General features: G+C 48.0%; 1 protein-coding gene across 6 annotated transcripts in view; it reads right to left on the bottom strand.

The window, feature by feature from the left end:
- CFAP61 (cilia and flagella associated protein 61) overlaps positions 1-14,584 on the bottom strand; it is a 164,788-nt gene that overhangs the window by 40,112 nt on the left and 110,092 nt on the right. For all 6 annotated transcript variants that reach the window (XM_064145703.1, XM_064145702.1, XM_064145705.1 and 3 more), the window contains 3 exons: positions 10,138-10,430; positions 3,257-3,584; positions 2,189-2,280 (listed from right to left, as the gene is read on the bottom strand). In XM_064145703.1, the coding sequence (XP_064001773.1) occupies positions 2,189-2,280; positions 3,257-3,584; positions 10,138-10,430 (713 nt within the window). The remainder of the gene's footprint in view (positions 1-2,188; positions 2,281-3,256; positions 3,585-10,137; positions 10,431-14,584) is intronic.

Here is a 14,584-nt window from a genome sequence, read left to right as displayed (position 1 = left end):
TTGTTGTTCTTTTAGGGCTCTGTTTGGGGTTTTGTGGGATTTTTTGTTTGTTTGCTTTTGTGTTTATTTGCTTGGTTTTTTTTCCCTTTGTTTTGTTTTTTAGAGTTAAATATCAGTATGGAAGTGCCAGGGAAACTGATGGAGCAGGTTATCTTGGGGGCAATAACTGCGCACCTGAGGGATGGCAAAGAGCTCAGGTCCAGCCAGCATGGGTTTAGGAAGGGCAGATCCTGCCTTTCTAACCTGATCTCCTTCTATGATCAGGTGACTGCTTGGTGGATGTGGGGAGGCCTGTGGATGTAGTCTGTCTGGACTTCAGCAAGGCCTTTGACACTGTCCCCCACAGCAAACTGCTGGCTAAGCTGTCAGCCCATGGCTTGGATGGCAACACTCTGTGCTGGGTTAGGAACTGGCTGGAGGGCTGGACCCAGAGAGTGGTGGTGAATGGTGCCACATCCAGCTGGCAGCTGTCACTAGTGGTGTCCCTCAGGGATCTGTGCTGGGCCCCATCCTCTTTAACATCTTCATAGATGATCTGGATGAGGGCATGGAGTCAGTCATCAGCAAGTGTGCAGATGACACTAAGCTGGGGGCAGATGTGGCTGGGTTGGAGGGCAGAAGGGCTCTGCATTGTGACCTTGACCGCCTGGACAGATGGGCAGAGTCCAAGGGGATGGCTTCAATAGCTCCAAGTGCAGGGTGCTGCACTTTGGCCACAGCAACCCCATGGAGAGATACAGGCTGGGGTCAGAGTGGCTGAGAGCAGCCAGACAGAGAGGGATCTGGGGGTGCTGATTGATACCCACCTGAACATGAGCCAGCAGTGTGCCCAGGTGGCCATGAGAGCCAGTGGCATCCTGGCCTGCATCAGGAATGGTGTGGCCAGCAGGAGCAGGGAGGTCATTCTGCCCCTGTACTCTGCACTGGTTAGACCACACCTTGAGTGCTGTGTTCTGTTCTGGGCCCCCCAGTTTAGGAGGGACATTGAGATGCTTGAGCGTGTCCAGAGAAGGGCGACGAGGCTGGGGAGAGGCCTTGAGCACAGCCCTACGAGGAGAGGCTGAGGGAGCTGGGATTGGTTAGCCTGGAGAAGAGGAGGCTCAGGGCAGACCTTATTGCTGTCTACAACTACCTGAGGGGAGGTTGTGGCCAGGAGGAGGTTGCTCTCTTCTCTCAGGTGGCCAGCACCAGAACAAGAGGACACAGCCTCAGGCTATGCCAGGGGAGATTTAGGCTGGAGGTGAGGAGAAAGTTCTTCCCTGAGAGAGTCATTGGACACTGGAATGGGCTGCCCGGGGAGGTGGTGGAGTCGCCGTCCCTGGAGCTGTTCAAGGCAGGACTGGACGTGGCACTTGGTGCCATGGTCTGGCCTTGAGCTCTGTGGTAAAGGGTTGGACTTGATGATCTGTGAAGTCTCTTCCTACCTTGGTGATACTGTGACACTGTGATACTGTGAAAATCTAAGAGGTTGAATTAATGATGTAACTCATACTTGATCACTAGCTGTGCCAAATTTATATTATGCAGCCAGGCTTAGCTGACTCTTCCAGATGGCAAACACTGCCAATACCTTCCAACCTTTCAAAGCAACATACTCTCTCTGACAGAAAAGGGCTTCTTTCTCTCTCTCCAGAATCAAGCAAAACAAAAGCCATTCTGAAAGACAGTCCTGAGGAAAAGCCAACATGATAACCTGTACTGAGACAATGCTCACAAACCTGGTAGAGAGCTCTGGAAAAAGAGGGCCAAGGACTTGAGCTTAGTGCCCCACTGGGAAGCTATTTGAAGCCAAAATGCTACAAACAATAATGAAGAGTTCAGGGCTTTAGGGGTTGACAAAAACCATCTTTGGTTTCCTCTGATTTCATTGCAAAGGAATCAAGAAGTGCAGTAGAGTAGAAAACCAGATCATCTCACCTGCATGTATTCCACATTCACAATCTGGCAGTGAATTTACATTACAACACATTAAAAATTTTCCTATAATCACAGAAATTTGTTTTGGTGTGGCTGGTTCCATTCCAGAATGTACTGGTAAGTTCTAGCTCAGGAAGGTCTCTAAATAGATATTAAACTAATGCTTACTCAAGATACTGTTTTTAAGATGCATGCATGCAGTTGTGCTAGTCTAAATAACATCTTTCCAAATGGAGGACAGCACAAAGAAAGGTTAAATAATGAAACTTACATGATCACACACTCCAGGTTCTAAGTCCAAGTGGATAGGGATTTCTGGTTTGGAAACATGCAAATAATTATAACCTCCAGGAAGAACACCTCCTGCCACAAACAAAAATAGAAGATTTATTTTATCATACATAAAGAAGAAAATAATTAGTTTGCCTTCCTTCTCCTATAATTTGTTGTTGTTAACTAAATTTTCTTTGGATGGTTTCATATTCTACAAATTTTTAGGTACTTTTATACATACTGGTGCAGTAGTCACAGATTAAAAAGTTCTGATTATGGTTTTATTCGTCTTGACATTTGAATCAAGACACTGAGTTTCACAGGAAACACTCCATGTTCAATGCAATAGAAATGAAATCACCACTTGGCCCATTACTAGCAAAAGTCTACAGAGTAAGCTTTTCTTGCAGGTAACCTCTGCACTGACTATACAAGGAGCTTTGAGGACTTCCCAGCCATGAGGCAGCATCACTCTGCTCTGGTGAGACTTCACCTGGAGTACTGCGTCCAGCTGTGGGACCCCCAGTACAAGAATAACGTGGATCTGCTAGAGGAGGGCCACAGACGCTCAGGAGACAAGCTCTCCTGTGAAGGCAGGCTGAAAGAATTTGGGCTGTTCTGTCTGGAGAAGAAAAGGCTCTGGGAAGACCTTAAAGCTACATTTCAATATCTGAAGACCTACAGGAAGCCTGGGGAGGAACTACTTAGAAGGGTTTGTAGTGATAGGTTGAGGGGCAGTGGTTTGAAACTAGAGCAGGGGAAATTTAGGTTGGACATCAGGATGAAGCTCTTTGCCATGAGAGTGGTGAAACAGTGGAACAGGTTGCCCAGGAATGTGGTTGAGGCCCTGTCCCTGGAGACCTTCAAGATCAGGCTTGGGCAGCCTGATGTAGTTGGAGGTGTCCCTGCTGACTGCAGAGGGATTGGACAAGACAACCTCTGAGGGTCCCTTCTAACACGATGCAGTCTGTGAATCTTGGACAAAATGGACCTACCCTTCCAACAGAACAGCAAAGAGGGTGTGAAAAAATGACACAAAGTATGAGAGAGAAAAAGTCTGACATACCTTTAACTTTACACCCTTTGTACATGGGGATGAGAGTCTCTGTGCCTTCTGGTGACTTAGAAAACAGCTTAAGGGTTGGATCAAAGAGATCCAGCATAGATGTTGCAAGCTCAAAGCCAATCTCCTTTGAATTGAAGTTGTTGTGTGTCCATTCTTCTGCATAATATCTCCTGGAGTACTTCGTTAAGGGCCCTGCAGCCCTGATGCTGCCATCGTTAGTACGGAATTCACTGTCGATCACAAGCCTTCCGTCGAACACAAGGCAAGCATCGTTAATTGCCTTCAAGGTTTCATAATCCACTGCCCTGTAGGCAAAGCTAAAAAATGCCTAAAAAACCAGATGTAAACCAGTGTAAGTTATTACTTATTAGTGGCTAATTTCCTAAACTAACCCAAACCTCTGCTGCATGCTGAATGCTGCCTGGCTTAAAACCTAAGACCATGAACCAAGGAAGGATTTTATTTACGCAGCTACATCCCTCTGATGCAGTTACTAAAATAAAAACAAAGAAAGTAGGGAGAAAAATCACTAAGCTAGACTTATATACTTCTGGTTATTTGATGGGGTTTATTTTCAAACCTTTTTAACTACACAGATCTAATAGCCTGAAGAGGTAGCTGTGCATTTTTCTGTTAGGATAAACATCAAATATACTTGGACTCTTCATCAAGTTGGATTTCTCCTTTCAAGAGCTCAAGCCAATCTGAAAAGCTAAGCAATGGCAGAGTGTACACTGCTTTCTAGCAGGATTACTCTTTATTACAAAATATTTTTTTTCCAACTGTGGTGCCTGTTTACTGACAAACTCTGTTACTGTGGCTACCAGCACAGGAATGATCAATCAAATGGAAAGAGAGGAAATTAAAACTGTTCAGAGGAAATGCTATCTTCATTCAAACTGTAGCAGCAGAATTTGAGCCAGTAGAAGCTGTGGAGGTCAAGAAGTTTGTGAGAGGTACAAAAGGCCCAGCTGTTTACAAGAAAAGGAAAGCACTCAGATTTATTACACTTCAAGAATGCTAGAGCTTGGGAAGCACCTCCAGAGATCACTGATTCCAACCCCAAGCAATCTCCGTCACTTGATAGTGATGTAGATTTTGGTGAGCACATCCAATCTTTGTCAGGACTGAAACACATCTCTGATTATTCCAGGTCAGGAAAACGCTTGCTCTGGGAGACAGAATAGCCTGGACCCTCTTACTGTCTGGGACTACTGCAGCCAGAGTGGCTGGGGCTGGCTGCACTCGGTATAGGGTACAGGTCGAGGTGACATCAGATCCACCTAGATCACCTGAGTCTAGATGACATCAGATCCTCCTAGATCACCCAGGTCGGTCCAGAGGAGGCTGTGACTCTAAGTGAAGTACGTGATATGCTTGGCAGTCAGTTACTGAGGCTGGTAATGAGCACAGCAGATACCTACCCACTCTCGTTTTGTTTGTGGGACTGAAAGCAGATGTGACTTCCATTCTTTGAAAACACTGCCTGTGCTGCATTATTGCTCCTCCTTAGAGAACTGACCCTGAGTAGGGATTTATCTTGGGACCAGAAGCTACTGAAGCCATGAGCTTGTCTTCCTCAGAGGAAGATTTCAAGGGCATTGAAACAGAATCACTCCTAATCCTTAAATTCCTGCTCTAAGTCTCACAAAGAAAAAGCTAGAGATAATTCCCTTTTGTCTTCCCGTGGCACCTGCACGGTCCCTCTCCTGGGACACAAGGAAGCAGACCAGACCTCGTGTCCCCAAAACAGAACCGAGGCAGCACCACCAGGACAAGCACTAGAGAGGAGGTGCTGCTGGAGCGGCCACCGATCTGCCTTGCGCGGAGCAGATGCGCGGCCAGCACGCCGCGAGGAGCGTGCCGGATGCCCGAGCAGCTGCTCCCAAACCAAGTGCAGCCCGAGAGGCCAGCAGCAGGCTCCCAGCGCAGCCCTCACTCGTTGTCTGCAAGCTCCACAGGGGCTCTCAGCAGTCCTTAGCCCAGAGGAACTTTCTAAGTGATTTAGAGCCACACACAGCTGACATCTCCCTTGTGACGTGTTTTATCTGGGTTTCTATATTGCCTAAAAGTAACTTGAAAGAGGCAAAAGCCCATCTGGAACTAGAAGTGTGCTCACTAAGGACTAAAGTGCCTGCTCAAGTGAAGCTGAGAGAGGGGCTGGGGAAGGTAAAACCCCTGTCACCTGGCAGTGTCTCAGTTCTGCAACAGGAGGAATGAGGAGCAGGTAAGTGAGGCTGCGTTCAGAAGCCTTTGTGATTCTCCAGAGCCTTGACAAAGAACTTTCCCCTTCACCAGTGCCCACAGCTTTTACAATGATTGGACAAGTCGAATGGTCCTGTTCACTGGCAAGAAATACTGCTCTACAGGCTGAGGGCAGGGTGGGCAGCTATTGGGTGGATGCTGATTATCTTGCTGCCTTCATCTTGAACAGCCTGAGACATAGCTGTGTCAGGGCAAACCAGCAGCAGTAATTTGCCCTTCCCTTCATGTCAGCCTCAGGGAGGACATAACTGTGACCTGGGTAAAGCTATTACTCAATTATAGCTCCAAAGAACTTTCCTGTGAACTAAAGGCAAGCATCAGATGCTCAGGAGCGACTGGAGCAGTCATGAGGTAAGACATCTGATCTAGTGTGAGGTGTCCCTGCCCATGGCAGGGGTGTTGGAGCTGGATGATCTTTGAGGTCCCTTCCAACCCTGACAATTCTGTGATTATGTGAGAGAAGAAAAGTGAGCTGGAAATTTTAGCCATGCTGGCACTGCAGAGCTGCAGCAGCAGAGGAACTAGAGCCTCTTGACTTGTTCATACATAAAACAGGTCATGAAGTATGCCCAGTTCAGGGAATTTTAACCAACTTGCAGATGCAAAATCAGAGAAACTCTGCCTATGAGGGCAAGGGGACCACACAGCCCCCATTCTGCTCACTGACAGGCAGGGCAGTGTCACCAGAGGGGAGGAGATGGCTGCAACCTCCAGGCTGGGAGCCATCTGTCAGCCCAGGAGGGGAGGGAGGCTGCTGCTTTAGGGTAAGAGGAGATTTTCTTCCCCCCCCCCTTTTTTTTTAATCCTGAAGGACTCAAGAAATTAAGCCCCCAAGAGCTGCCAATCAACAGCTGATATTGGCTCAAATCCCAAGAGGCCCAGAGATACTGCAGTGGTGATTCCTGTACAGCCCTTGCAAACTCAGCTACCTTCTTGGTGGAGGTGGCTCCTGGAAGTTCTGTCCTTCTCTAAGCTCATTCTCTAGGGCCCTGTGCTTCTCTTAACCCATCTTCTAGGCAGTTAAGAGCAGATAAAGAAACCTTGCAAGGCAGCTGAACTGGTGCTGGATAACATAAGGCTCCTGATATCAAAAGTAATTGCACATCTTAGGGGCTGGGTAAGAGAGACATGAAGAGAGAAAGCCACATCGGGGGGAAGGATGTGCACAGAGCATGGAATACAGAAGGGCAAGAGAACCAAACCACAAGGAAGGAGCAGCATAGGCCAGACAGGCAAGGTGATGTAGAAAAGGAGGGGCTCATGGATGGTGAATGAACATTAAGTTACAAGAACCACATTGAGATCTCTGTGGAAGAAAGATATTTCAAGGAAGGAGGAGAAAAATTGAAGAACTGTATGTGAGGAAAGAGTTGAAGTAACATCACTAGTGATATGGGGGCCAAAGTCAGCAGACTGCTACCAGATGGAAGAGCTATGCAAGGTCTTCACCTCCATCAGGAACAGCTTAACTATGAATATGTTAAAAAAGGTTGGGGGAAAAAGTGACTTGGAGTTTCTCAGTGCAGAGAAGCCAACAGGGACCACTGACTTATTTCCAATGTCCCCTGGGCAGCAGTTCTTGAGAACAAAGGGGTCCAGGATGGTTGGACTTACTTTAAACAGGAGCTCTTGAAGGCACAGGAGCTGGCAGTTCCCACGTGCCCAAAGATGAGCCGCAGGGGGAGGCGACCAGCCTGGATGAGCACACAGCTCCTGAAGGAAGTGGGGGAGAAAAAGAGGGTGTATCGCCTCTGGAAGGAGGGGAAGGCTTCTCCTGATGTGTTTAAGGAGGTAGCCAGACTATGTAGGAGAAAAATTAGAGAGGCTAAGGCTCAGCTAGAACTTAGGCTGCCACTTCCGTGAAAGTTAACAAAAAACACTTTTATAAATGTATCAATGCTAAAAGTAAGGGCAAGAAGAGCCTCCACTGCTTACTGGACCAGGAGGGGAACTCTATAACTGATGATGAAGCAAAGGCAGAGGTCCTGAATGCCTTCTTCGCCTCAGTTTTCAACAGTAAGGAGAGAGGAGGAGGAGGCAAATGGCCTCTTGAACTGGGGGATGGGGTCGGGGAGCAGTGTGTTCCCCTGGAAATTCATGAGGAATTAGTTCAGGACCTGCTGAGGCACCTGGACACCCACAAGTCCATGGGACCAGATGGGATCCATCCCAGGGTGCTGAGAGAGCTGGCAGCTGAGCTGGCCAAGCTGCTCTCCATCATTTTCCAGCAGTCCTGGCTCACCGGAGAGGTCCCAGGAGACTGGAAAATGGCCAACGTGGTCCCCATCCACATAAATGGTCGGATGGAGGAACCTGGGAACTACAGACCTGTCAGCCTGACCTCAGTGCCAGGGAAACTGATGGAGCAGGTTCTCTTGGGGCCAATAACTGCGCACCTGAGGGATGGCAAAGAGCTCAGGTCCAGCCAGCATGGGTTTAGGAAGGGCAGATCCTGCCTCTCCAACCTGATCTCCTTCTATGATCAGGTGACTGCTTGGTGGATGTGGGGAGGCCTGTGGATGTGGTCTGTCTGGACTTCAGCAAGGCCTTTGACACTGTCCCCCACAGCAAACTGCTGGCTAAGCTGTCAGCCCATGGCTTGGATGACAACACTCTGTGCTGGGTTAGGAACTGGCTGGAGGGCCAGACCCAGAGAGTGGTGGTGAATGGTGCCACATCCAGCTGGCAGCTGTCACTAGTGGTGTCCCTCAGGGATCTGTGCTGGGCCCCATCCTCTTTAACATCTTCATAGATGATCTGGATGAGGGCATGGAGTCAGTCATCAGCAAGTGTGCAGATGACACTAAGCTGGGGGCAGATGTGACTGAGCTGGAGGGCAGAAGGGCTCTGCAGTGGGACCTTGACCGCCTGCACAGATGGGCAGAGTCCAAGGGGATGGCTTCAATAGCTCCAAGTGCAGGGTGCTGCACTTTGGCCACAACAACCCCATGCAGAGATACAGGCTGGGGTCGGAGTGGCTGGAGAGCAGCCAGACAGAGAGGGATCTGGGGGTACTGATTGATACCCACCTGAACATGAGCCAGCAGTGTGCCCAGGTGGCCAAGAGAGCCAGTGGCATCCTGGCCTGCATCAGGAATGGTGTGGTCAGCAGGAGCAGGGAGGTCATTCTGCCCCTGTACTCTGCACTGGTCAGACCACACCTCGAGTACTGTGTTCAGTTCTGGGCCCCCCAGTTTAGGAGGGACATTGAGATGCTTGAGCGTGTCCAGAGAAGGGCGACGAGGCTGGTGAGAGGCCTCGAGCACAGCCCTACGAGGAGAGGCTGAGGGAGCTGGGATTGGTTAGCCTGGAGAAGAGGAGGCTCAGGGGTGACCTTATTGCTGTCTGCAACTACCTGAAGGGTGGTTGTGGCCAGGAGGAGGTTGTTCTCTTCTCTCAGGTGGCCAGCACCAGAACAAGAGGACACAGCCTCAGGCTGCGCCAGGGGAGATTTAGGCTGGAGGTGAGGAGAAAGTTCTTCTCTGAGAGAGTCATTGGACACTGGAATGGGCTGCCCGGGGAGGTGGTGGAGTCGCCGTCCCTGGAGCTGTTCAAGGCAAGGTTGGATGTGGCACTTGGTGCCATGGTCTGGCCTTGAGCTCTGTGGTAAAGGGTTGGACTTGATGATCTGTGAGGTCTCTTCCAACCTTGGTGATACTGTGAGACTGTGTGATACTGTGACTGCTGGGGAGATCTTCAGGGCAGGCATAGCTCTTCCTCACCAGAATCTCACCAGAATCACACCAGACTTGCTGCACAAAGAGGCATGTAGGCACAGCAGGCTGTGCCAAGGGGCCACATGGCTTCCTGCAGGTGCACCTTGTTGAAGTGACTCTGTCAGAAGTGCTCACTGACAACAAAGAAAACCAGAACCATTCTGCCTGTAAGGAAAGGCAAAAGCCTGTTCCAGATCTCACAGTGAGTGTGCCTGTGATTTACTTTCATATTGATACTATAGATGAACAAACATCTCTACTGTGGTGAGACACTGGAACAGGTTGCCCAAGGGGAGGCTGAGGATGTCCTCTCCTTGGAGGTGTTCAAGGCCAGGTTGGATGAGGCCTGAAGCAACCTGGTCTAGTGGAAGCTGTCTCTGCCCATGGCAGAGGAGTTGGAACTAGATGATCTTCGAGGTCCTTTCCAACCAACACATTCTACAAACCTGTGAAAAAGGAAGTCACTAACGGAGATGGAGGAAAAATCTCTTTGAAATACATTTTGATTGAGTTACACAGCAGGCCTCTGTATCCTAGCATTTTTTGCTTCTGTTATGACTTAAATCACACAACTCTAGACAGGAGTCACTGCACACATTTAAACAATAAAAGGATTTCTGGAATTAGTTAGAAAGTGAATTACAAGTATTTGTTACTCAGCATTGAACGACTATGTGTGAGTCAGGTGAGTTGAATACATTCTAATCTAAACCAGCCAGGGCATTAACAGGGCTTTGGTTTGGTTATTTTAAAACCCCAGTCATTTAGACTAGCAAGTGGATGGTCAGCCTCTTAAGACACCATGGGAAAAGGGACAAACCAGTGAGGGGAGCACCTAGATCTGATGGACTTTGTCTGCAAAAGCAAGCAGAAGGAAGTACAAAGCGAGTAGACACTTACTGAGCACTGCAATTGGAATGGTTTCGCAGGGGTGGTGAAGGCAGCCTGTGTGATCAGGCCTGGGTCCTCGCCTGAGCTCCACTCTGCCAGGATGCTGTCACCATACACGGCCACGCCAGCCTCTGACAGTGCTTCCTGAACGGCACTTTCGATTTCCCTGTTGTTAAGGCAAGTAAGGCTGGAGCCGAGTGGAGGCTGAACCAGATGTATGCGAGAACCATTAATGCCAAGAGATAAGAGGGTTTCTACCGTGGTGTAAATGTCAATTGTATTCCCGTAGACAATGATGTTCCCTATGGGAAAGGGGAAAAAAAAGGGGGAGGAGAAAATTCTAAGATGTACAATGAAAACCTTATTAGTATAACTCAGATGTTAATAACACAAAATTGCTTGCTTTGACCCTCTTATTTCTCTGATGCTATGAAGCAAACAATGTTACCTAGCAACAGTAGCTAAGATAATTTAGTGAAGAATCTGTTCATAACATCCCATAAAGTAGGCAAGTACTTAACAGAGGTATGACATTCATTCTGAGCCAAAATTTGAAATTATTTTGATTGAAAACCCTCTAGGGGAAAAAAAGGTGCCTCGTTTTAATTTTGTTCTCTCCTCTCTTCTCAATTTTGCTTATTCAAAGGACTTACAGTGGGGGGTATGGAGAGACAGGAGCAAATTAGGTATATCATGCAGAACAATCCACTTCCTCCCAAAATATGGAAATGCCAGCTTCTGGAAAACAAGCTCTTGTGCAATATATGAGGCCATCAGTGCTGCTACCAAAGCTGAATCTCCAGACAACAGGGCCACCCCTGTAGCCCTACCCCTGAGCCTGCTGCTTCCTTCCTACTGAAATGACTCATGAGTGCCCCGTGGAGCAGCACTGGTGGCCTGGGTGCTGGTGGGAGTGGCTGGCTGCTCTGCACTGCTCTTTGAACACAGATGCCTCCCTCCAGTGCACCTCAGAGGACACCCCAAATCCAACCACATCAGCCATCCCTCAGCCCTGCAGGCTGCCTAGAAATCAGGAGGCTTGAGGCAGATGTTCCTTAGCAGCTGGTATGAGAACAGCCTTTGGATGCTGCTGCACCTTTTACAGGGCACTGCCACCGGAGCAGAAACCACTGCTTAATTCAGCCCCACGTTCCCACCCTCTGGGGCAACTGAGCTCTGATTCAAACCCATCTCTCACACCTTCCAGGGGAGTGAGTGTCCTTCACTGGATTTAGTTTCGGGCCCCTGACTGAAAGAAAGACATCGAAGCACTGGAGTGTGTCCAGAGAAGGGCAACAAAGCTGGTGAAGGGCCTGGAGACAAAAACGCCAGCTGGCACTGGCTCCCCACAAGCTCTGGAGCAGTAACTGCAGTCACGGTTTGGAAAACAGTTGCATTCCCAACACATCCAGATTGATATCTTGACCCTGGGCAGTGTTTGTTCTCCTACATGGTTCTGCAGTAAGCACAACAAGGAGGTAGGAGAGTGCCTTGTGCAGCTAACTTGCACGTTTGTCTTGGCATTGGCATTTATGTCTCACTGCAAGCAGCAGCATCTTCTACAATCTAAATTTTATTATTTCATAGACTAAATTAATTGCACCATGTTTTACTGCATGAGACACAGACAAATACCAAACACAGCATTCACAGGCCCTAGCTCCTAGGAATATTAATGAGACAAAATTTTAGCAGATGTTCCATTATTCCCTTTTGTCTACAAAACATTGTCTCTGTCTGTATCAACTTGGCTACTTGTAGCTGCCAAATAAATGCATCTCTTCACAACTGCCAGGGAAAAGAATTGCCCCATCGTTACACATGCTCAGAATGTGAGACCTAGTGGAGTACTGCATCCAGCTATGGAATCCCCAACACAAGATGGATGCAGACTTGCTGGAGCGGGTCTAGAGGAGCAGTTCTCCTATGAAGACAGACTGAAAGAATTTGGATTGTTCAGCCTGGAGAAGAGAAGGCTCTGGGGAGACCTTATAGCAGCCTTCTAGCACCTGAAGTGGGGTATGAGAAAGCTGAGGAGGAACTTTTTACAAGGGCTTGTAGAGAAGGGATGACAGGGAATGGATTGAAGCTTGAGGAGGGCAGATTTAGACTGGAGATTAGAAAGAAATTCTTTACAGTGAGGGCGGGGGGACACTGGTTGTCCAAGGAATTTGTGGATGCCCCTTCCCTAGAGGTGTTCAAGGTCAGTTTGGAGAAGACTTTGAGCAAGCTGTGCTAGTGGAAGGTGTCCCTGTCCATGGCAGAGGGGTTGGAACTATGTGATCTTCAAGGTCTCTTCCAAACCAAACCGTTCTGTGAACCTATGAAAGGCATGGTCTAGCCACGCTTTACACTTGCTCTTTACAAGCACATTTGGGCAGCTAGGTAACACTCAGCCCTCGGTAGCACTACCTTCTTCAGAGGACACTGCAGTTATTGCATTATATGTTGGCATTTTGGTATACAGGAGATCAGACTCGAGCCCTGCCTTTCTGAAGGAAAATTAACATTCCTGTTCTGTATTGTAATATTAAATACAAGTGCATTAGATGAGGGAAAGCAGTGCTTCTTTACTGATCCCTTGTAAATCAACACTTTACAGTTTCTGCTTATTACAATATTAGTGGCTTTTTACATTACTGTGCTAGTAGTCTAGGAACTACAAATATTCATTATGGGCTGGAATTATGTTCACTGGACAGATAGCAGTTCTTCAGGACGCTTTTAACTACAGGAAAATGTATCTATCTGTGAGTAAACATAATAACCTTCCTTGGGAAAAAAGCAGCCATAAATAAAGAACCTTACAGTAGTTTTAACATTTATTACTAGAATGTCAGCATTCTGCTGCAGAGCAGGCTCATTCATTTCCCACAAGCAGAAGCACAAGATTTCAGTGACCCCACTGTGACCTGCATCTTCCTAGTTTGCAAAAGCAAGAGGAGAAAACCAGTATTAGCTGTAGCATCGGTGGCTCTGGGTGGTGATTCATGCAGTGGAATTTTAATACAATAGTATTCCTACAAACATGCTTTTAATAAGGCAGTAAACTATGTTTAAGTAAAGAGAAAAAATAATTGCTCCATTTGGGGCCATTAAAGCAGTTTTGTTCCTTACTCCTCTCCCCAGCCTACTTTTTATTTTCGTGGCAATATAGAGCTAATAGGAGATGAATTTCAATTAGTCACAATTAGAGCTGTAATAGGTTACATGCATTAGGTGGCTGGGATTCATCAGAGAAGTGCGGTGGTTGAGGCTGAGGCTTGCCTCACTCCCCAGACCCCAGCAGCAGGAGGCCCTTCTGAAGCCACCAGCATGACCCAGCTTGGGGACCACGCTGCAGGAGCCAGCAGCAGCGACTCACTACTTCTCCACAGGTTCCTCCAGCAACTCTTGCTACTGAGTGCCAGCCAGCTTCTCCATCAGCTTTGGCAAGGAGGAGCCTCAGGAGGAATTAGATGATCCAGCTGGATTAGATAATCTCCAGAGGTCCCTTACAACCTGTGATTCTGAGGAAGGCTCCAGCGACCAGGCTGCTGCCCATCGTTGGTGGCACAGCCACTGCTTTCACTGCAGCCTGCATGCAGTGCCTCCTGAGCCTGCACACCCAGCCTGATCCTGTCCTGCTAACATCCCCCAAAAAGCATCCACTGATTTCATTCAGCATGAAGTAGTACCCAGTGCTCACAGGGAAGGGAAGCAATTAAAACCCCTACCTTAACTCTTAATTAAGAGCTACTCTCAAAATCAGTGCCACCAAAGGAAGATTTCATCCAATTAGGCTAATAGGTCTCACACTGGGAAGCTTAGTGATTAACACTTCCCTTTAAAAACCCTCCAGAACTACAGGTGGTCTCAAAGGCATATTTGCCCTCCCTCATCTTAGGCTTTTCTCCCTGGGCCAGGTAGCCCATGTACCCATCATGCTGGGTGCTGGTGGGAGCAAGTCCCTGTCCTCATCTCTGGGCTGGTTACATGGGACCCTGGAAAGGCTCATCCAGTGGTGCAGCAGGAGAGTGGGGCTCAGAACAGCAGGCTCCAGATTACTCCTAATAAACAAGGCAAATGGCTGAGGGAAAGGAGCACAAGCAGAAAAAAGTTGTATGGAGAAAAGACCAAGTATAAGCTGAGAAGTATCTGAGTAGGAGGATGCAATGCCTGTTTCCATGCAATCACAACAATCAGCAGACAACAGCTTTGCTACCCCCTTCACTTCCTTTAAAGAGAAGCTAATCCTGTAATCGTTTGAATTCTAACAGTTTAAAAAGCAGGCTAGCAGGAATCTGACAACCAATGAAGATATGATGAGACCTCGTAGTGGCTTTCCAGCATCTGAAGGGGGCCTGCAGGAAGGCTGGAGGGACTATTTACAAGGTCTTGTAATGACAGGACCAGGGGTAATGGGTTTAAGCTGGAAGAGGGGAGATTTAAACTGGATGTTAGGGAGAAGTTCTTT

This window comes from Pogoniulus pusillus, chromosome 7 (genome assembly GCF_015220805.1).
Source record: "Pogoniulus pusillus isolate bPogPus1 chromosome 7, bPogPus1.pri, whole genome shotgun sequence".
NCBI lineage: Eukaryota > Metazoa > Chordata > Aves > Piciformes > Lybiidae > Pogoniulus > Pogoniulus pusillus.
The sequence above is the reverse complement of the archived record's forward strand: the minus strand, read 5'-3'. Positions and strand labels throughout refer to the sequence as shown.